Genomic DNA, 23,889 nt, shown 5'->3' with positions numbered 1-23,889 from the left:
AACGAGTCTAAACAAAGAGGATGTAAGAGTAGGGAGGTGTGTGTGTGTGTGTGTCAGAGAGAGAGAGGGAGGGAGGAAGTGTCTGAGGTGAGATGTGTGTGTGTGTATGTGTGTCTCTGAGAAAGCTTGTTGGTGTGTTTAGTAAACACTCGGAGCCTGACCCCAGAGATTCCTGATGTGAGTGTGAATAGAGCCGGAGAGAGGCATCCGAACCACAGGAGCGATGGAGCATAGCGACGAGGTGCCTGGTTACTGCGCGGGACAGGAAACGCTCTCCAGAGGCCTGCAGGGAATTAAAAGCCCGAGACGTAGCTCTTTATTGTGTGTAGAGCACGGGATTGCATGGCGTGCAAGAACCGCTCGGGCGCCAGGAATCAGATTCGAACAATGTTTTCATCCAGACTGAAGAACTTCTGGCTGGGACAAAAGCGTGATCTATCTAATATTCAGAGCTGACTTTTAAATCCTACATTCTGATTGGTCAGAAGGAGGCGATTAATTGTTTTTAAAGCAGTTTGGACTGTAATGCTAATTTGTCACTTGCAAAACCATACACGGTACTTGTGCAGCGACACGCTTACCCCATAGAAAAATAAAAATAAAGTGTATTTAAATCAAATCCATACAGAAATAATCCTGAATTTTGCAAACAGAAACAGAAAAATGAACAAAATGTACAAAAGTTAATCAAATAAAAATGTGAAAGTGAAAAACGAGATTTACAGGAATTTTTAAAGGTGTTTATTTAACATCGATGGAAGGAGTCTCCAGTGTCAGCACTGTGTAACAGTCAGAGGTAAAGCGGTAACCTTCAGGACAGAGGAATTTCAGTCTGGTAAAGGAAAGATGGTTTATAGCTGCAATAAATTAGCTTTCTTTAAGAAAACTCCATGATGTTTAATGTAACTGAAATGTTTGTAAGATAGATAGATAGATAGATAGATAGAGTATGATGTTTAATAACAATTAAACTCTTTGGAGAACTGCACTGAAATGAACAAAACGCTCCATTTTTTATCGAGCCATTATGGGAAAAGAATCAGCGTTTGGGGTGATAAGAGTAACTGAACCTCATCACACTATTATGTGGACGATTATTTTCCTTAAACACTATCTTTCCTTTAACAGAGTGGCTTGAGAGTGGGCGAGGCTGAAACCAAAAATGTACAATTCCCATTTTCTGCTCTTTTGGTTTTAAATGAAATAATATCTGCGTGTCACAGAGGTAATAATCATTATTGTGGAATTGCCAGGAATTTATGAATTTCTTCTATTCACTCTGAAGCCTCTTGGTAATTTCTTGACTATTGTGTAGAATTCTCTGCTTCCCTAAATGTTTTATTTCCTTCCTGAATACTCCCTGTGTGTAGAAGAAGATGGGTCGGGATGACGGGAGAAACACGCCAGTGACGATGATGTGAAGAAATGAACAGCTTAAGTGAAATCACATGAGCTTGATGTTAGCAAACACACCGTGTGTGCAGGCTCAGTCAGGGGTCGCTGCATCACCCCGAGTTCACGCTCTGTCTTCTATCAGACGACAGCTAGGCAGCTAGCATGGGGGGGGGGGGGTGTATTACACCCAAATCATTTTATACACATTCAAATCATTTGGCTAATCATGCATAAGTTTGTATACAAGATGCTTTCAGAATACGCTCATGGATTTCGCTACGTAGAGTCCGAACCCACTCATCAGGGACGGTCTAATCCGAATGAGAGGCACGCTTGATCCCTGACCACGGCGAAATGAGCTAAAGCGTAAAAACCGCCGTAAACCCTCAGACGACCTCGTCTTTCCTCAGCGCCGATGTTTTATTTGCCTCCTAATCGCCGTATTAAGGCGTTCTTTGGTTTCTCCGCGGCCCTCTCCAAAGCCTCGTTTCAAAGGCCTAATGAAAATAAACTGGAGGGCCCCTGACGCTTTATTTTGAAAAAGAACACAGCAGCGGCGGGTTCAGGGCGAGGTGGAAAAACAGGGGGCATCTGGAACAAAGACCAGAAGAGTGTGAGGTCAAACAGCCCGCTGTCCGCACCATCTCCGGCAGACGCAGCATGGGAGGAGAACGATGGCGCTTATATAACCGCCGATCCGTTTTTGTCCCGCGTGCGTAGGATAGAATATATCACACGGCCTGACAGAGGAAACAATAGATCACGCTTTTGTCCGAGCCAAAGTGGGCTCTTTTCAGCAGATCATGCATCTGGACTACAGGAGATTAAGCCTCGGTTTGCGGTCCAGCTTTCGGGGGTGACCTTTGACCCCTCTCGGCTCAGGAACACTGAACCCACACGAGTTACAGGTGAACAAGTGATTAATGAGCGGCTCTTAATTTAACTTCAAGTCACTTTCAGCATAAATTTGCATATATTTGCATACATTGATTATGAGCGCTGTCCAATAATAGAAATAGTTTTTTTTTTTAATAACGTTTAAAGATGATTACTTATTGTTTGCCAGGAAAAGTTCTTAAAATATATATTTTTTATATATAAAAAAAACTTATCACCCACTGTGACTATTTTTTTTTTTTTTAGTACCCAGTTAAGATTTAATTATTACTGTGTTAATTAATTCATTATTAATTAATGTTAGACCCATTTATTCCATTAAATTAAACATTTGTATTTTATATAGTTCAATTTCATGCAACTGATTTGCTTGGCACAAATTTTGACAAACTAATTAATTATTTAATCATTTAAATGATTCGTTAAAATTATATATTTTTATTTTAATTAGAATATTTGTTATACTGTAAGTATCCACATATACACAAAATGTTTTTTTTCTTTCTTTTTTTAAAATCAATTTACATTTAAACATTTCATATAGGTCTGGAAAAAAAAACAGCCTCTTTTTTGCCCCTGCACTGATTTAATATGTTACAAGTTGCATAAGAGTGTGTGTATAACAGTTTTATAAGTGTTTGTGTAGTAGAGAGTGATCAGCCATAACAATAAAACCACCTGCCTAATATTACTGTATGTTCTTTAAAAACTTTCATGAATGATTTTGCAGCGTGTCAGGGCACGTTATCCTACTGATGGCACAAAAAACATCCAGATGAATGCCAGAACCCAGGGGTTTTCAGCAGAACTTCACTTAGAGCATCACGACACTGCCTCTGCCAGCTCACCTTCTTCCCGTAGTGTATCTCCTGCCCAGGACCATCCTGACTATCCACCTGATCATAAAAGAAAACATGAGACATCAGACCAGGCCACCTCCTTCCATTGCTCCGGGGTCCAGTCCTGACGCTCACGTGCCAGTTGGAGAAGCTTTCAGCAGTGGACAGGGTTTAACATGGGCACTCTGACCAGTCTGTGGCTTTACCCGCCCACACGCAGCAAGCTGTGATGCACTGTGGGTTCTGACGCCTCCCTGTCACAACCAGAAATAACTTCTTTTAGCAAATTGTAGCTCTTCTGTGGGATCGGTCCAAACTGGCTAGACTTTGATTTCCATGCGGATTAATGACCCTTGGATGCCCATGTCTCTGTCACCAGTTCACCTTGGACTACTTTTGGTACTTTTGCAAACAAGGAACATCACAGAAGACTTGGTGTTTCTGTAGACGCTCCAACCCAGGACAGAGTGGCCCATGTTAAAGTCTCCTTATGTGCTTGCCCATTTTTCCTGCTTCTAGCACATCAGCTTCAAAAACAGATTTTTCACTTGCTGCCTGATACAATGGGGCAAAAATGTATTTACTCAGCTACCAATTGTGCAGGTTCTCCCACTTAAAAAGATTCTTTCTCTTACAAAAAACGACATGTTGATTCGGTTTCATCTGACCATATGACACTCACCCAATCCTCTTCTGGATCATTTAAATGCTCTCTAGTAAACGTCAGACGGGCCTGGACATGAAATGGCTTAAGCAGGGGGACACGTCTGGCACTGCAGGATCAGAGTCCCTGGCGGCGAAGTGTGTTACTGATGGTAGCCTTTGGTACTTTGGTCCCAGCTCTCTGCAGGTCATTCACTAGGTCCCTCCGTGAGGGTCTGGGATTTTTGCTCAAGGTCTTGTGATCATTTTGACCCAACGGAGTGAGATCTTGCATGGAGCCCCAGATGGAGGGAGATTATCAGTGGTCTTGTATGTCTTCCATTTTCCAATAATTGCTCCAGCAGTTGATTTCTTCACACCATGCTGCTTAGCTATTGCAGATTCAGTCTTCCCAGACTGGTGCAGGTCTACAATTTTGTTTCTGGAGACCGAATACTTATTTTGCCGAGGAATTTACCAATTAATTCATTAAAAATCCTACAATGTGATTTTCTGGATTTTTTTTTCTTCTTATTTTGTCTCTTGTAGTTGAGGTATACCTATGATGAAAACTACTCTCATCTTTCGAAGTGGGAGAACCTGCACAATTGGTGGCTGACGAAAAACTTTTTTGCCCCACTGTATATCCCACCCCCCGCCAGGCGTCAATATACAGTAAGAAGATAATCTATGTCACCTGTCAGTGTATATACTGTATGTGATGGTGTGTGTATGAGATTCATCACTCCACTGTGTCCTGAACAAGGTAGGAGTGTGACGTGTGACTCCTCCACCCTGCACCTGTGTGGACTTTGCCCCTAATCCTCTCTGATCCTCTCTCTGCTTTGAATACTCAGACTACTGAGTGTAACTAATTCTCCCACACAAGGACATTGTCTCAGCCCCTTTCTCCTTTGTCTTCCTCCTCGCGGCCTCGTATTCAGGCGCTGCGTTCGTTAGCCGACCCGGGAGAAAGCCCTTCAGTCCATAGCACTTAATGAGCTGTTTCCATCACCTTCACTCTGATTGTTTTCTTTGATTGCAAAGAGACAAAACAGATAAACACCCATGCTGATAAATACCCCAATCCCACCCCCGCTGTGAATACTGCTGTTATTTTCATCAGAATGTAATCATTTCAGTCACAAAGAATCTCACGCGGGTTTGGTTCAACTGATCGCTCCGTACAAACACAACAGATCCGTCCCCGATCCCACACAGGAACCATTTGTGACCCGCTGAGCGACAAACTGGTTTTGCAGTGAAGAGCACAATCGCGCCGATTGAAGGTTTATGATTCAGCAAATGTTGAGGCCGTCGGCCCACCAGAGTACGCACGCAGCACATGTGACCGAGGAAAGTTACAGACGTCAATTCCGTGGAGACGGCCCGGGCCCTAGAGGGGCTTTTTTCAGACAGCCATTTGGTGCCCTTCAACCCCCCAGTCTCTAACCTTTTGACTCCTGAACCTGGAGGTCAGCGATGCTTGGGGAGCCGTGATCCAGCAGCACGGCCTGTAAATCAGTGCGCTCACGGGAACGGCGCAGCGCGCAGGATCCCAGCCCTGGCACCATCACTCTGCCCGCTCTGACGCACCAGAGCCCTGGGTTCCCATCCGGAGCGCTTTATTTCATTTACGCAAAAGCTCCAGGGCAAGACTCCGCTTACACAGAAACTGAAACATGGGACACAAGTGGCAACAATAACAGCGCACTTTAAAGAAAAGGTTTCAGGAACGATGCTGTTAATTATCCTCACAGAGGCCTTACAGAGTGAACCAAGTATCAGCGCGCTGTAGCTCGTATTTAATTGACGGGTTCGAGTTACTAAACATAAAGAGCAATAGTCGGTGGAACACATTCACTCAGGTAATCCAGAAAAAAAAGGTTCTTCAATGAATCATCCAATAAACGGTTCTCCCTGGACACGGCTCGGAGAGGAAAACCCTTCAACTGCAGGTTTATACACACAACCTTTAATGCTTTTAAATGCTTTTAATGCCTTTGACCAGAGCGATCACCAAAGAACACAGAACGGATCGGAGTGCGTTTTTTTTTTTAATTTTTATTATTATTATTCATTATTTGATTTTTAACCTTTAACCTAGAACCTCAGTTATTCTGTCTGGATCCCCTGGTCCACCCTTACAGCCGTACTCACAGTACAGTACACTTCAGGGCTCTCGCCAAAAGGGTTCTGTCCGGAATCAGCTGTGGAAGATCAGTCCTACAAGGGGGTAAAGTTAGGAGAGTAAACAAACAAACAAGACCGACAATACAAATGCAAAAAACAAACAAACGAATAAATAAACAAAAAAAGAAAATAGTCGAAGGGGGAAAGTAAATAAACAACTAAATGAATAAAATTCATTGTTTAAAAAACAAACTGATAAACTAATGAAAAAACAAATACATACTTGAGCAAGTGAATGAATAAATTGATGAATAAATAAACAAATTATTAAATAAACTAAATAAATAAAGAAAGAAAGAAATGAAGAAAAAAGAAATGAGGAAGTAATTAAATAAATAAATTGGTTAACAGATAAGTAAAATAATTGAAGGATTAAATAACTAAATAGATAAATAACATAAATAGATTTGTAAATAAACAAACAAGATCAATAGAAAGATAAAGAGATAGACATTAAGGGAGTAAATAAATAAACAAACAAATGAATGCTTCAGTAAATAAAAACATAAACAATCAAAAAAACATAATCAGTGAGATCCTGAATAAAATCAGTGGATATAAATGAATAATGAATAAAATGATTAATGGAATGAAAGAATTAATGAACAAGAAGAATCTGATGAAAGAGTGAGTGAATCAATAATGAACCATATACACAAATCAGCAAATATTCCAATCGTTTAACTACACCAATGAATTTATAAATAAATAAATGAATGAATGAATGAGTGCGCGCAGAGCCTCGGCCCCGGTGTGACCCCTCAGCCGGCTGTACGGACCCTCGGGGCAGTAAAACTCGCCCACCTGTGTGTAAAGCTCTGGACTCTGTCACCCAGATGGAGCGTTCAGAAGCACCTGGACACCACATACACAAATCAGACAGTTTTTCTGAAGGGGAGTGAAGTGTCTGCTCATGGTTCCCTGCTTTGACCTGTCAGCTCGGCCCCAGGCCCCTGGTGATCTCCCTCTCTCTCTCTAACACACACACACACACACACACACACACACACACGTACACTAATGAACAGAGCCGTAAAATGGTCACAATGCTGTATTTCTAGCCAGGCCACCACACCAGTTGTTGCTCTCCGGCTCTGACAGATGACAGTTCACACGCTCTGATTTTACACACACACACACACACACACTAATATATCTCAACATATTAAACATAAATTAATGGTTCGATTTAAATTCTTATTAAATAAATATTTCATGTACTGCTTGGTGTAGTTTAGAGGGTGAGGTATTGGACTGCTGATCAGAAGGTTCTGGGTTCAAGCCCCACAGTGGGGCGGCTCACAGGGTTAAGGCACTGAGTTAGTGGTGGTTCGAGCCCTAGCTCCACCAGATTGCCATCGTTGGGCCCTTGAGCAAGGCCCTTAACCATATCTGTATCAGTAACGCTGTATCGTGGCTGACCCTGAGCTCTGACCCCAGGTACGCTGGGATACGCAAAGAAAGAATTTCACTGTGCAGTAACGTGTGTGTGACGAATAAAGGCATAATTTAACCAGAAAGTTGCCCCTGTTGGGCCCTTGAGCAAGGCCCTTAACTACTCAGATGTGTAATGAGATTAAAATGTAAGGGTGTCTGCTAAATGTAAATGTACTTAAGGTCCTTTCTTTGTACAAAACACAGAGTACTGAGTCAGTCTGGCAGTTTTAATCGGCACTAAAAGTTTCTCTTGTGAGTCAACCTTAGAGTCTGTTAGGATTTGATTTGATTTTTTAAACCTAACAGACTTCCATTCTACACCAAACTGTTTTATCCATACTAGAATAAATGAGCTTCTGCAGACTTTATCTTATCAAATAATGCTTTAATGCAGCGCTCTCCAATATTTTTCTTCCCACTTGTCCTTTAATCCAGGGTGCTTGGTATCCGTGTGCTGAAAGTTTTAAAGGCTTCATAGCCTCACTTGCTGGCCTGGCACCACATGTTATACAGAGCAGGCTTGGTGCGTGAGAATCACCTGTAGCCATAAACCCATATTTGAAGGTCCTGATAACCCGATGAAGTCGTAGACTCTTCTTTGCCCTTTATGAAGAAGCTTTCCTCCAAATCATTTTAGATGTCACGTGATCAAGACAGGTCTTTTTTTGTTTTTTTTAAAGGAAAAATTTTTTAGACTCTGATAATTATTATTATTTTTTAAAATTTAATGAGTATTTCCGTGTGGCCCAGTACCAAACGACCCACTGTGTGTGTTTACTTTGTGTTTTGGCGCTAAATGACTATGCAACATCACAGACTGTCGAGTTCCCGTAAGAATCTGGAATTTAACTTGATTCTTTGTCAAAGAAACATAATTAAAACTTAAATAAAAAAAACAACTTATGAAGCTAAAACTTATAAAGCTAAAGTGTTTGGGCCCCTTTTTGCTCAGCGTGTAACATTAGCACATGTCACCCCCTGGTGGAGAAAGAAAAAAAACACACCAGCAAGTTGATTTAAAATCACTATTTAGCACTTTTTTGTCTTTTTGTCCGGCATTAAACAATAATTTAACCTTAAACAATAAATATTACACAAAACTGGTTATATGCCACATTCATCAAATGCTCGTTAAAGGGTTAGTGTTGTTTAGTTTACTCGTCATTCATAATAACATGGACGGTTGCTACTATTTTAAGCACATAATCACAAGGAAAAGCAGGAAAACCAGAAGTGCATACATTTATTCTTTTATTAAGTAGATTGGGTTTAAAGTCTAACAAAAACATGGACACACACCCACACAAAAAATGTAAATGCTACTAAAGAGCTCCACACTGCTCTCCAAACAGCATTAAATACAGAAGGAACGTTCTTGTCTCTCGGTCAGATCAGTCCAGCCCCGTTTTGAGCTTCTGCGCCACCGTGCTGTCGTGTTTGGATCCTCCGAGGCATGGCGGGCTCTTGGCCAGGCTCGGGTCGCTGCTCCACTGCTGCGGCGTCTTGGCCTGGATGGCGAGAGCGTGGACGCTGGTGCTCAGCTCGTGACTCAGGGTCTCGTTGACCAGGCGGTGGCGCTGCAGCAGGGACAAACCCTCGAAGCGAGAGCTCACCACGAGCACCCTGAAGTGGGACTCGGAGCCCGGAGGCACCGCGTGCATGTGGCTCTCGTTCAGCACCTCCAGGTGATCTGGACCGAAAGCCTGAGCGAGTTTGGTGCGAATGGAAGCCTCGACCGGTCGACCGGAAGCAGCGTCCATGAGACGAGATGGAACTGTGGATGAGGAACTGATGAACCGGCGAACACAGGAGAGCATCAGGAACACAGAAGCAAGAGGATGGCTACAGGAACCCTGCAGGGATAATAACGATCGATTATAAAGAGAAAAAATGTGAAGAGAGTTTATTCCCGGATATCCAAAAGTTTATTTAAAAGCAAAAAAATGTTATCATAATCACTTTAAATGATTTGCATCGTGATGTTTATAATAACCACCTGAGCTCCACTGGCATCCAAAATGTACAGTGGAGGAAATAAGTATTTGATCCCCTACAGATTTTTTAAGTTTGCCCACTTACAAAGAAATGAAGGGTCTATAATTTTTATTATAGGTTTATGGTAAAGGATTGAGACAGAATATCAAGCAAAAATCCAGAAAAAGCACATGATACAAATGTTAGGAATTAAGTTGCATTTCAATGAGGGAAATAAGTATTTGATCCCCTACCAACCAACAATAGTTTTGCCTCTCACAGACTTCCTGCTCTTGTGGTACACATATCAATTTAAGAATGTGCTCTTAACAATAATGCGGTATGTGTACAAAAGCCACCTGTCCACAAAATCTCTATCTTCCATTCAAATCTCATTAATATCCCCAAGACCAAACGGGTATCAAAAGAAGGCAGGGACAAGACTGTAGACCTGCACAAGGCTGGAATGGGCTACAAGACCATCAGCTAGAAGCTTGGTGAGAAGGAGACAACTGCTGGAGCGATTATTTACAAATGGAACAAATACAAAGTAACCACTAATGGCCCTATATGCAAGATTTCACTTCATGGGGTAAGAATAATCATGAGAAAAATGATCAGTGCAGGACTACAAGGAGAAGCAGGTGAATGATCTCATGGCAGTTAAGACCACAGTCACCAAACAAACCACTGGTAACATGATATGCTGCCAAGGATTGAAATCAGTGCAGCAAGGCTTCCCTTCCATCTGAAGTTTGCCAATAAACAGAAGGATTAGGATAAAATGAGACCAAAATTGACACTCCGTTTTTGGAGGAAAAAAATGCTGACTATGACCCCTAGAACACCATCCCTACAGTCAAGCACAGAGGTGGAAACATCATGCTTTAGGGCTGGTTTCATGCTAAAGGTACAGACTGACTCTGCTGCATTGAGGGGTTAATGGACAGGCCATGTATTGTAACACTTTGGACGAGAACCTCCTGAAGATGGGTTGTGGATGGGTCTTCCAGCATGACAATGACCCCAAACATACTGCCAAGGCAACACAGGAGTGGCTCAAGAAGAATCAAATTAAGGTTATAGAGTGGCCTAGCCAGTCCTCAGACCATAATCCTATAGAAAATTTCTCGAGAGAGCCGAAACTTTGAATTTCCAAGCAGCTGGCAAGAAATCTTAAAAAGTAAGAGGAAATCTGTAAAGAACAGTGGATCAAAATGTGTCCTGAGATGTGTGCAAACCTGGTCACCAACTACAAGAAAAGTCTTACCTGTGCTTGCAAACAAGTGTTTCTCCAGCACTTACTAAGTCATGTTTCATCTAAGGATCAAATACTTATTTCCCTCATTAAAATGCAAATCAATGTATAACATTTGTATCATGTGCTTTTTGTTGGATTTTTGCTTGATATTCTGTCTCTATACTGTACCATAAACCTATGATAAAATGATTAAACCCTTTATTTTTTTGTAAGCGGGCAAACTTACAAAATCTGCAGGGGATCAAATACTTATTTCCCCTCACTGTATTCATAAAATTTGCAGACTATTTTGACTTTAGTTTCCTGCATTACCCAGAATGCTGTTCTGCATGACTGATCTCTATTGAAGGACGGCAATGCATCAGCATTTTAGTACTAAGAAGTAAAAAGTTAAAAATAATCTGATGATCTTTAATGTAATCAGTGATATTATTATTATTATTATTATTTGAGGTTGAAGCCCACGTACACGTCTGTCTGTCTGTCTCTCTGTACAGCAGAACTCTCTGTCTAACTTATTAATACAAAGAAATCACATTCTGTAAGGTTGAGTATCTTACGCCTTGTTTACACTAAGTTGTCCTTCTTTGGTGCTCAGACAAATACACTCCCTGTTCGGTAATCGGAGAGTGAATCACAGATGAGAAATGGAAAAAGGAGATCAAAGGATAAAGATGAAGTTTTGTCTTAAAACCACTCCAGCGTGTTAAAATTCACTTATACCACTTCAGCGCTGTTATTTTAGCCAAAGTGAAAATATGAACTAATCCCAGTCAAAATATTCACTTTATCTTTTCTAATTAATATCTATTGGTGCAGGTGTTTGTTTACATTAAGCGAGTAGCGCATTAGTAGATTATTATAAAGTAGATTATTAATAAGTAGTAATTATTAAGTAGATCACTTTTACTCAACATTTTAATTTCACTAATGGTGCAGGTTAAACGTCAGGCAGAGATCTAAAGTGCCAAAAAAATTTTTGGTCCTCCAATGTATGAAACGATCAATGTACAGATAAAACCTGTCTAACATTTATATCGATACACTCTGCTCAAACACACTTTTGACTTTTATCCTCATACTTGTCGAACCTCTGCTCATATTGCTGCAATGCATTATGGGACTCTGAGTCTGACCTTTGCCCCAACACCTCCACTATTATGTTCCTACGCTGGAAGAAATATACACTAACAAGAATATGTTTTAGCCAACTGCGAAACCTGACTGTTATCCCTTAGGCTTGTGTTAAGGAACTGTGTTAGGAATGACAGGGTCGTCCTATATGACGTCAGAGCAGGACATTAACCTTCCTCCAAACATTAACATCTAATAGGAATATGAATAAGCAAAATAGGCAAACAACCGACAGATCTGCATCAGAATAGTTAAATACAGAGATTATAAGAGTTTAATGAGTCTGTGGGTGAAGCTGTCCTTTAATAAGGTTATAATGCGTGAAAAAAAACCAGAACATTTTATTCGTCACAGCCGCCTCAAAGACCTACTTTTAACTTCTAGGTTTCAGTTTCGAAAGAACTGAATTGACAAAATGAAGAAATTATTAAACATCCTAAATATTTACATAAAGCATCAGTTTCTCACCCACATTGATACTCTTCTTCTTCTTCTTCTTGAGCTTCTTTGCACATGCGCAAGAGACGCAGCTCTTCTTCGCCTCTGTTAGTGCGGAGCCAGGGGGAAAAAAAACCTACACTGCCCTCTAGTGTCAATAAGATAGTACTAAAATTCTATAAATTGTAAGTCATAAATAGTAAATGGGATATAATTTGTAATACAGTTAAATTCAATATCTTATGAAATAATTATAATCGTGTTCTGTTCTTGCTATTGTTTCAAATATATTGGCAATTTTGTTGTTAATGCAATTTGTTGTTTTCCTGGCCTTTTTTAATTTTTTTTATAAAAGATTACCTAACTACACACTGATGAGCCATATAATTATGACCACTTGTTGAGTATTACGTAGATCACCCTTTCGCCACCAAAACAATACTGATTTGTGTGTTCTGAAATCTTACTATTGGAACCAGCATTAACCATTTCCTCTATTTGATCTACACTAGCACTTCTATTCGTTTGGATTACACGGGCCATCCTTCACTCCGCATGTGCATCAGTGAGCCTTGGACACTCATGATCCTGTATGGCTGGACCACTGAGTCAGAGCAACTCCAAAACTGTGGCTTGTGTGAGATGATCCATGCTGCAGTGGTCAGGACCTACCAAAAGTGCTCCAATGAGAAAAAACAGTGAAATCTTTGGGATGTGCAGAAGAAGACTTTACGCAGCAGGCCGACTGTGCCATCATCAGTACAAGATCTTGGAAAGAAAGTAATGCAACTCTGGATGTAATGTGGCATTGGTTATCAAAACGATGGCACGACAAATCTGCGGGAGGGCTGTCTTTCTTTTAGATTTAACAAGTTGAGCATTAAAAGTTGCATTTCTGCTTATCACAGTTGTAAGATGTGATTATTAAAGTTCCCTTTAAATTCCCTGCCAGCTTGATCCTGCTTTCTTCAGGATTGTCCGCCAGTTTTCTATCGGGTTTGGATCTGCAGATAACCCGGGCCACGTCTCCACAAACAGAACACCATCATTACATACACAGTGGCCCGTGTTTTTCAGTTCTTTTGTAGTTTGATTTAACTCTTCATATACTGCCTTAATACTTTTGGCCGTTGCAAAAAAATCTGTGAGTCACGAAACATTTCTCTTGAGACTGTTTTAAACCTTTGTATCAAGTCAATAAGAACAAATCATTTAATCTCCATGACATAGGTTTATTTTTCATCATACTTATGTTTTCATTTCATTTCACTGCCTAACTGCAGTAAAATTCTCAGCACGACTGAAAAAGTCTCTCTCTCACACACACACACACACACGCACACACACACACATTAACACACACACACCTTAATACACAACCATTTTGGCGTAACATTGAAATAGTCTCCATATTAAATGATAACGTCAATGTCTTTACGTCAATGTCATTCTCATGTACAAAAAGAAAAAATTAATAATCAAACGAAGCACAAAATGAACAACATACATCACACCAGCACTCTAGTTCTCATGTTACACTGTTTTTTGTGTTTTTTTATTATTATTATTATTATTATTATTATGATTGTTATTATTGTTTCACACATTTATACTTTTACATACAAACAACTACAACCTCTACAGCACGGTACGATGATAAGGTGATAAACTCCGTCACATTGAAATCATGGCGATACATTTGAATTCGACACAAAAATAAATAAATTATTAAATAAATAAAGCATCAAAAGACCTTTTGTACTGTATAATTGCAGAACGATAGACACCGGCCTCGTACAGGCGAGATTTATACAGCGAGATTTCATAACGGCAGATTGATTTCACTACGCATCTCGTTTCGATGCAAAATAAATAAGTAAATAAAGATTTTTTAACGTGCTCGCGGTAATCCCAATGTGAACAAAAGGGGGCAGAGCCAAGAAACACACCAGTCGTTTATTGCTTTGATTTCTTTTTGCGCGCGCATACACACACACACACACACACAGGATCGATCTGTGACTTGTAGCGAGCGCTTTCAGAAAATAAATAAATAAATAAATAAATAAATAAAAAGACCCTGTAACGTAAGACATTCCAAAAATAAATCAATTCAAACAAATAACAATCCAAACGGGCAAAAATTCACAATTTTTTTTTAAACGTACAAATGTCACGTGACGTCACTGAGATCGAACAAATTCAGCAATTCGACGGCAACATTGTGGAGCTCGACGGGCGGCAAGAAAACACGGCAAAGACGTGACGCTTTAGAGATACACGCTGTACAGGAAGCTTTCCGTGCGTTCGCGGACACGTCGGTGACCGAAGCACTAACGTGGATGTCGTGAATGTGCTTCTCTCACGGAAAAGAGTCACGTGTGCTTCATATGGAGGTCTTTTTTTTTTATATCTTTCACACACTGTCCATTTGTACTACGTTTTTTATGTGATTTCTCAGACATCTAATTCGATTTTCTCACGTTATATGATGTCATTTATATGATGTCGCAGAATGATGTCATCACTCCGGTGATGTCACTTGAATATAATTCCCTTTCAGCACACACGACCTTATAAAACCTTGTGTTTTTATTTTATTTTCTTTTTCAGTACGAGTTTTTTTTTTATCTCAAATCATGTTAATTGGATTCCCTGATCAGTTTAAACACACACACACACACACACACACACTTGGGTTGTTGCTCTTGTGAATGTGGATAAGAAGATTGTGCGGAGATTTACTTGATTTTTCACTTTTTTTTTTTTAAGTAGATTGAATGGAAAATATTCAGCTTTAAGATCGGTTCATGTTTTTCTCGATCAGACTCCTACATACAGTTCGGGTTATTATACACTTTTATTACCAGTTAAACTATAAACAAACGAGTCCTTGACCCTGACCAGGACGATGCACTGAGAACTAATGAATTAATGTTGTAAACGTGCAGCGCTTCAGAAGCACTCCAGAATCAAGGGTGCGTTCCTTGTGGAACCCTGAAGAACCTTTAATATGTAGCGTTTACCTAGAAATGTCCTTGTAGTTCACCTTTAAAAGCTTTACTTATTACTAAAAAAATGAATTGTGAACTGTGCAAAAGTCTTGACCCACCTATTTCTTTATATTTTAATTAAAATTTTCTATTCTTCAAGAATTGATCTCCAGGCTTCCTGCAGGACTTTTTTGGTGACTCTTTTGACATTCATAGTGACTTATAAATGATTCAAGCATTAAAAAAAAAACATCTAACTTGAGGCATGAGCCAGTGGGAAACAGATGGGGACGATGACAGATGATCAGGTTGGTGATTAATATACTTGGATGGTTGACGAGAGGGGAAATGAGGGTGCTGCTGAGGTTGTTTCATAAACAACCAATTTTTAAATTGTTACTTCAGGCGCTTTGCAGGCCGTCGCAGTAAAACATTTGTTCAAATTGCTTTATTTTAATCTATATCTTTTAATTTAATTACATTGAATATGGAAAAATGGGGGGGGGGGGGTCAAGACTTTCGCACAATACTGTGCTCAAGGTAGCGTTTAGTACCATTTGTTTCGTCCTGGAAGCTTCATATCTATAATTTGAACATTATCACGGTTTCCTCTAAAAGTTCACACCGCCATTTTTATTTCTTAAAGTTTTTTTTCATTGCACCAAGTGAAGGAGATCGCAGACTCGGCTGGTCGAAAGCAGTGGACTGGAGATGACAGATTGTGCTTCGTAATTGTTTGCGATGACGTCCACTATTAGCGGGAAAAAATAGAGATCCTCATACTTTCCTCTTAGACTGTACGTGTTTTAGTGTTTATTTCTTTTATCTTTATACACTGATTGCATTAAGAATATGGCTGCTATCCTACAAAATGGCAGTAAAGACGTGTCACCTGCAAACAGAAGCTTCTTATCTAACTGTATTTTTTGCTAAACCATCTGTAGAGTCGACGAAAAAAGGCAGTTGTTAACAGGAAATCTTTAAACGGAACTCGTTTAGATTTAGAATCAGAAGATTGTTTTGTTTTGTTATGTGTGTGTGCTCTTCGCTCTTACCCAGATATTATTATTTAAAAAAATGTATCATTAAAATCTCTCAGCGTCTAATAATCGCATTTCATTTTCCGTAGTTGTGACGACGATAAAAACTTCACCCTGCATGTGAGACACTACTGACATCCAAAGTAAAAAATACTATAAAATCAAGCTCTCGTATAAATAAATCGTTAAATAAATACAAATCCGTGGAACAACTCAACGGTTCACGTGCAAGCACATTTTTACACACAAACACACCTACAGGTACTGCATCATCATCATCATCATCGTCGTGAGAACAGAAAAGTTGAGCGGACGCCTCACTGATGTCACCATGATGTCACCATGATGTCACCGTGATGTCACCGTGATGTCACCGTGATGTCGCCGTGATGTCGCCGCGATGCACAGATTGCATTTCTGAATATGTCTCGTTAAAAACATTACCTTAACAAACTGATAAATATTTACAGACAGCGAGGAGAACCTATCTAAGACATATGGTACTATTTCACTGGAAACTGAAAGTTCATTTCAGGATTTTTTTTCTTTATATATTTATATAATCGTATATTGATTATGAGCTATTAGTGCGTTCAGGACAAACAGATTAAACTGTATATTTATATTCATTACAGCATTTACATCATCACTTTTTAAAATAAATCTTAACCTTGTTTTGATAGTCTTCTTAAACCATCTTGTGCTTGATATGGTTTTTCCCCCTCATATTATTCCGTCATATTTTTCCCCTAAAAGATTTGTGCCTATGGAAGAAGAAACATAACTTTTCGTTCCTTTAATTTTTTCATCAAAGAGAATTTGTGAATGTGTGTTGAAGGAACACAAAGGAAGGAACGATGCGTTGTAACTACTGAACCACTGTGAATGCACACGAAGACGTTACATCGTGGACTGAAGATGCGAATGGGGAGCACTTATTTTTTCACACTGTCACTTCTAATCTTCATTCCAGATGTTATGTACAGTGCTTCCAGTTAAACCGATACTAAAGCATGCCTTTCTGTTGCTATGATCTTAAAATTTTATTATTATTATTATTGTTATTATTATTATTTTAAATTCACGTTAAACTTTTTTGTACAATTTCAATAACTGCTCAAAAAAATAAAACTCTCATGACATCGTGAGTGGAAAACAACAACAACAACAACAACCAACAACAACCAGAACCACACTAAGAGCAAACACTGTCCGTGCAGAAAAGATCTACCAACTGACTGACGACACGCTCTCACCTCGCCTCGCCTCGCCTCGCCTCACCGCGATGCTGTGGACCAAGATTAAAGGGCAAACTCATCACTGGCCAGTTAACATGTTCAAACAACAAAACAACCTGGAATGTGTCTAAAATGGCAGTTGTTCAATAGGCGCATACATAAACACACACACACACACACACACACACACATCTGTCCTCCCTGTAGAGATGCTCATTATAGTTGTCAGGACTGCGCCACTCATGAATGTACAGATATGTAAAATAACACGTGATGTTAAATTTTGCATGGACTGATGCTGAGGATGAGTGATGAGATTTTCTCGTATCTCACCAACGAATCATCTAAAAAAATGAAGGGGATATATTTATACCATCTAAAATTCCAAATCTGACAAAATGTGTTTTGTTTGAGGGATCGGGATCAGACTGCAGAATGATTCTGCCTAATTCAACACTGCCACCTGCTGGCACGGAGGCTACACTATTGTAGCACCTGCCCCCTTGTCTCCGGGAGCTTTAGCGCCAAAAAGCTCCCGGCCGCCAGCGCGCCAGACGCAAACAGGATGGGCACGGCTTTGGTGATGCCAACGAAGGACTGGAAGATGCTTATTCCCAGGACGGCGGCGAGCTTGCACAGGGCGTTCAGGAACCCGAAAGCTGTGGTTCTGTGGAAAAAAGATAAATAAGAAATAGCAGTGTGAGCTAGCATTTGGAATTAAATTTACAGATGTCTGAAAACATCTGCAAAGACAGTAACCATTAATGCATTTAATCAAGCCAAGGGTTTCAACTGAAAGATTCTTTCAGATGGAGAAGCATGAAATATTTTCAGTTTCGGTTTATTTGATAAAAGTTAGTAAAACTTACTAAAACTGTTAATCAGTAATCCTGTTAGGTTAGGCATCTGCAATTATCAGTGTATATTTATAAATCTGACTTTACACACGTAGATACAGTGGTTGCTCAGCATACGACTCAAGAAATTAGCTTAAGCATACAAAGCATTTGAAACAAACCTAGCCGAACCGAACACCAGCTAAGTCGTGTGTACGTCCAGAAGCCGTTCAAAGCTTGTTTGCATCAGTGGAAAGTCAAGCGAAAAGAGTTTAGATTTTTTTTTTTTTTTTAAGCATTTTGTCCAAGATTTAGTGACGACATGGAACCATCTGTCCCAAAAACGTTAGCAAGGATGGTAGAAAAAGAAAAGGGTGTCACTTTCAGTTTATTTTAAGCAGCCGATGCCAAGAGGTTAAGTTAAATAAAATAAATTAAGGTTAAGTGTGTTTATTTACATATCTTTTCTAAATGTTTTGATTGTTTTTAAATACAATGTATGATTATACGTACATTACAATCATATTTAAAATTCCTCTCAGGAATAGCTTGTTCTAGCTAGCTGGCACATTTAAGAGGTGAGCTAGCTTGCTAGGATTTGCAGCATCTAAAACCTGTCAGGGTAGCGTACAGGAAATTAGCAGTGTAGATAACCAACATTTATGAAAACTTATTTAAAAATTCCTCTCAGTATTCCTGTCAGACTAGCTTGTATTAGCACTATCTGTGACTGAAAGCTAGCAGAATTTACCTATCTGGCTAAGATTAGCAATTAAAGTAAGACCTAAAATTCCTCTCAGGAATAGCTTGTTCTAGCTAGCTGGCACATTTTAGAGGTGAGGGATATTTATGAATTAAGACCCAGTTATGTGAGTTCATGTTTATGTTTTCTGAGATGATAAAGTCCTCAACAGACAGAGGAGGTTATGTTTTGCAGTTTTGCAGTAATCTCCTGTAAAACTGTGATAAAGGCTAGCAAGGAAACAATAAAGATTAATAGCTGTTCAAAAAGTTTTGAGAGTTTTGTAACATGCCAACAGACGCACTCACAGGGAGCACCAACCTTCATACAGTAAGTCAGTGTGCCAAAAGACATCATCCTGTGTACACTAGGAGCTGTGCAACTGGTGCTATTTTGACCACATGCGATATTTCATCATGGACAGCAAGTTAGAACAAGGAGCGAACATGAAATTCTGCGTGAATCTGAGCAGATCTGCCACAGAGACGTTTGACATGATTCGTCTAGTTTACAGCGATACTGCAATGAGTCACTCGAGGTCATTTGAGTGGCACGTGCACTTCAAGAGCGGCAGAACATTACTAAAAGATGATACAAGATCAGGAAGAACTTCAACGAGCTCAACCCCAAAAAAAGTCAAAACCATTTGTCAATTTGTGCATGGTGATCGTCGGAGAACAATCCACCCTGCTGCTATTGTCGGTGTGTCATACGGAATAGTTCAGGCAATAATCACGTGTGATTTAAACATGTGCCGTGTTGGTGCCAAGTTCGTCCTTAGGATGCTGACCTAGGAGCAGCATGAATATCGCGTCGAAGTCTGCCAAGGAACTCCGTCAGCAAAACTTGGTTGCATGGATACGACCCTGAGATGAAGCCTTTACAGTAGAAGAGCCCGTCACCTCCAAGTGAGGCAGGTCCACGGCTCGATGAAGTGCTGGCTCAATGTCTTTGAGGCCGTATGGCAAAAGCGACCAGATCTGTGCCATGTGGCATTACTGCAAATTGTATCACACGTAATGTTTCACATTTAATATAAAAGGATAATGGAAATGTTTTTGCAGTATTAAAATTTTTTTTGAAAATATAGCTAGACTGATCGGGTCAAGGCAGAAAAGATCAGATCAAGAGAATCAGTCTATTTTCACTGACAATGTATCTGTTTTTGTTACACAAACCCAATGAGTGACCTGGTTACAGTTGTTTTCTTAGGAATTAACTAAACACATCATACAATGTGTTATATTGCATCGATTATATCTAATGAGTTTAATAAAATAATTAGAAATTATTATTCATAAACGTTTTGGCCACAAGGGGGTGCTGTATGACACACGGCAGAAGGCACCGTAAGTCATTGCACATCTTCACATAAATAATGTCTGCTACTCAGTGCCAGGCCTGCTGGGATTTCAGATGGTTTGAATGAGAATTTTCAGACATTCCCCCAAAGAGCTGTGAAGACGAGGCCATGCTGCAGCGCCAATGCAGCAAACCTACTGCGAAGGAATCAGAGCACAAACACTCCTTCGCTTGTTCTAGAACATACCTAATTAAAAGCTTGTAACATTTTGGAAACCCATTCACATGTATTAAATTATAAGCTGCATACTATTATGATGCACGATTCAAATCAATTAATTTCATACAGGCATTTTACAAACAAATGTACCTCTTGTCAGATGGGAACAGTTCCACAGTGAGTACGTCCAGGGCATTCCACGAGGCGATGCTGATTCCCCCAAACAGACAGAGCAGGGCTATCATGGCCGACTCGCTGTTCCCAAAAGACAGGAAGAAACAGCTGACGCAGGAGATCACGCTGGAGCCGGCTGCAGGAGAGCAGAAAGTTAGTTAACATCCACAGCATGCTGCTAAAGCGGCACATTTCTGAAACTTTCTCGACTCACCCAGCATCCTCAGACGTCCGATTTTGTCCATGAGCAGAGCGGACACGATGTTCCCAGGCAGGACAGCCAGCGTGCCGAGGAAACTGACGAAGTAGATCATGTAGGCGTTGTTCTCGTCGCTGACGTCCAGCAGGCAGCCCTCTTTGTTATGCAGGAAGGTGCTGTTGATGAGGTGGCTGTTGATCAGCCTGTACTTGAACAGATCTGAAAAGAAGAAAGGAGCCGTATTAGACGAGCAATGATTTGGCAATAAACATCTGTCGAGGGCAATAAATGAAAGCGGATCTCAGTGGTGATGAGCTTTCATGGCCTGTTAGACAGCAGAGGTTTGAAGATTTCCTTGGTCATTTGAACTTTATATAGTGACCTTGGGTTCGAGAAATGAGTATCACAGATCTAATAAACTAAAGTGCACCGATATTAAAAGCTGTAGCCAAACACTTCAGAACAAATCTGGGCGAATGGATGTATAAATATTATTAATGTCTTTGATTAAGTAATTTACTTTTTTTTTTTTTTAGAACTGTACACATTGTACTTATTAAAATAAGCTACATTAAAAAAAATCATCTCTTAAAGCAAAAAGAAGGTTTTTTTGTCCATCAAAAAATATGCCGATATGCACTATTAAGAGACACATTTTTATTACAGGTGCTGATTAGTGTGATTTGATATTTAAAAAAAAAATCTATATAACAATTTTAAAAAAAAGAAGCAAATTCCCACTGCTGTGTGCGTGTTTTCTATTATGGCTCAAGTAAACTAAGCAAATGTCTCACAATTAGTTATTGTACTTACGATAAGCTCAAACCTATTTTTTCTTACTTAATAATTTATTTAGCTATTAGCTGATGGTCAACTGTATACTGAAACCAGTTGTAAAGGTTTATAAATAAAATGCATATATATACAGTGGGTGCCAAGAAAAAAAAAGATCACATTCTCTTATTTTTTATTTTTAAATAATGAAAGTAAACTTAATAGGAATCAGTTGTTATTTTCTGCAATAAAATTGCTATACAACAATAAATATTTAGTAGGAAGTCCTTTATCTTATAAAACCGTCTGGAAAAAAAAAATTGTCTGCAGTGTCACTCGCTGCTTGATGGCTTCCGGTAGATCATGTACAAAGGAACGTTTCTTGCCAGCTCCTGCTTCCTTGACTATTGTCAATCATTTTTATATTGGGTTTACATTTACATTTAGGCATTTGGGAGACGCTCTTATCCAGACAAGTTTTTCAGTTAATTAATAGTCAGATAGGCAAAAACTAATTGATGACATTATCTGTTTTAGTGCACAGGCAGAACTATAATACACCACATAAGCTGTATTAACTAATATTATTGGGCACCACTGTACTTAAGGATTTTTTTGAGCAACGTTAACTGCATGATTAGGTAAAAATGTGTGTCTTTGATGATGAAAATGCTTTCAAAATCTGTCCATGTTTTCTCAGTGGAAAATCAAAAAGCAATTTTCTTTCACATTCCTTAACAGACCCTGAACGAGGCAGTGTTGCTAGGATACCTGAAACCTTTCCCTACACGGTTCCACTGAATGAGGTCATTCTGACTGATGCATTCCTCACATTTCTCCAACCTCTATTCAATGATTATAAACCTCAGAGATTAAGGTCTGCTTCTACCAGTCTGTATGATATTACAGCAGAGTGAGTGAGATTTAGGATACAGAGTGGAATACGCCAGAGTGGATGTGCTTGGGCCAAAAAATAAAGGCCTTGTTCTGACCTGTGTTGTAGAAGAGGGTAGCGATGAAGGTGCAGTTCTTGAAGAAGGTGTTGGTGGAGGTGATGTCCTCGAAGTAACACTCTTCAAAAAGGGAGTCCTCGAATATCATGGACTTCATCTTGAGATTCAAAAACCTATGATAAAGCCAGAAGACCGTCTCAGTGCGCCAGAGAACTCCTTAGACTTTTCGAACATGTATGAATCTTTGCTAAATGCAACAATTATGTGAACCATTTCGAAGTCCATGCCTAGTCAGTCTGGGTCGAGTTTATTGGAAATGATCAATGTCTGGTGTCTGACATTTTGAAGTGCTTACTTGGTGTTGAAGTACTCTCCCTGACGATGAATCTGGTTCTCCAAGGTGAAGTTGAAGGTCATATGCTCCACTTTCTGCTTGATAAAGACCTTGGTGCGCGAGTTGTACTCCTGCTTTTGCAGATATTTGATCATGTCAGGGAACCAGACGGTCAGGCCGTAGTAGCTGAGAGGGGAGACGGGGGAGTGATGCATGAGTCACAATTATACAAGTGAATGATTCAAGTCAATAGTAGTATAGCATAGTAAAGCTCAGCTAGCTTTAGTGAACAAAATAACAAAATAAAAAGCGAAAGCTACGTGCAAACTAGCGAAGCATTAAAAAAACTGTTAGTGTTGTCGTATTTGCACATTAATCTAGCTCTGCTAGGTTTTAATAACTTTTAACATTATTGAGTTGCAGTTTGGATGTTTATGGTAAACTCATCCATCCATCTACAGTAGGAACCTCTATAGTCTAACTTGCAACCGTGGAGGTCAATGGTGGCTATTGTGTTTATTCCTGTTTTAACAACGTGGTAGGACCTCCGATCAACATTCATCATCTCATTTACACATTACGGGCAATTTGGGAACACAATTGACCTAATCTGCATGTCTTTGTGGGAGGAAACCAGAAAACCCGGAAGAAGCCCACTAAATTTCTTTTCATTTTTGTGATGCTGCTTTGAGACAATGACCATTGTTAAATGTGCTATATAAATAAAAATTGAATTGAATTGAATGATGCAAAAGAGCATGCACACTCCACGCACACACCAAGTGCCCGAGGCAGCAATCGAACCCGGACCCAGGAGGTGCAGGGTGACAGTGCTAACCACTAAGCCTCCATGCTTATAGTAAACTCTGAAACA

At 39.7% G+C, this 23,889-nt stretch overlaps 2 protein-coding genes across 4 annotated transcripts in view; both read right to left on the bottom strand.

The window, feature by feature from the left end:
- Positions 1–8,637: 8,637 nt before the first annotated feature.
- On the bottom strand, positions 8,638–12,301 carry bola1 (bolA family member 1). 3 transcript variants are annotated; one of them, XM_053488105.1, is made up of 2 exons: positions 12,245–12,301; positions 8,638–9,256 (listed from the first exon to the last, which is right to left on the bottom strand). In XM_053488105.1, exon 2 carries the CDS (start codon positions 9,218–9,220, stop codon positions 8,795–8,797), a length of 426 nt encoding a protein of 141 aa, XP_053344080.1. In that variant the 5' UTR covers positions 9,221–9,256; positions 12,245–12,301; the 3' UTR covers positions 8,638–8,794. The 3 variants fall into 3 exon arrangements, with proteins under 3 accessions (XP_053344080.1, XP_053344079.1, XP_053344077.1); XM_053488104.1 differs by having other exon boundaries at positions 12,241–12,276; XM_053488102.1 differs by lacking the exon at positions 12,245–12,301 and adding an exon at positions 12,221–12,244.
- A 1,120-nt stretch (positions 12,302–13,421) lies between these two features.
- sv2a (synaptic vesicle glycoprotein 2A) overlaps positions 13,422–23,889 on the bottom strand; it is a 41,352-nt gene continuing 30,884 nt past the window's right edge. The window contains exons 9-13 of the mRNA XM_053488243.1: positions 23,037–23,201; positions 22,721–22,854; positions 20,970–21,173; positions 20,732–20,891; positions 13,422–18,148 (exon numbers count right to left, since the gene is read on the bottom strand). Coding sequence (XP_053344218.1) covers positions 17,965–18,148; positions 20,732–20,891; positions 20,970–21,173; positions 22,721–22,854; positions 23,037–23,201 — 847 coding nt within the window. The 3' untranslated portion in view covers positions 13,422–17,964. The remainder of the gene's footprint in view (positions 18,149–20,731; positions 20,892–20,969; positions 21,174–22,720; positions 22,855–23,036; positions 23,202–23,889) is intronic.

This window comes from Clarias gariepinus, chromosome 26 (assembly GCF_024256425.1).
Source record: "Clarias gariepinus isolate MV-2021 ecotype Netherlands chromosome 26, CGAR_prim_01v2, whole genome shotgun sequence".
Taxonomy (NCBI): domain Eukaryota; kingdom Metazoa; phylum Chordata; class Actinopteri; order Siluriformes; family Clariidae; genus Clarias; species Clarias gariepinus.
This window is presented reverse-complemented; position numbering and strand designations above follow the sequence as displayed.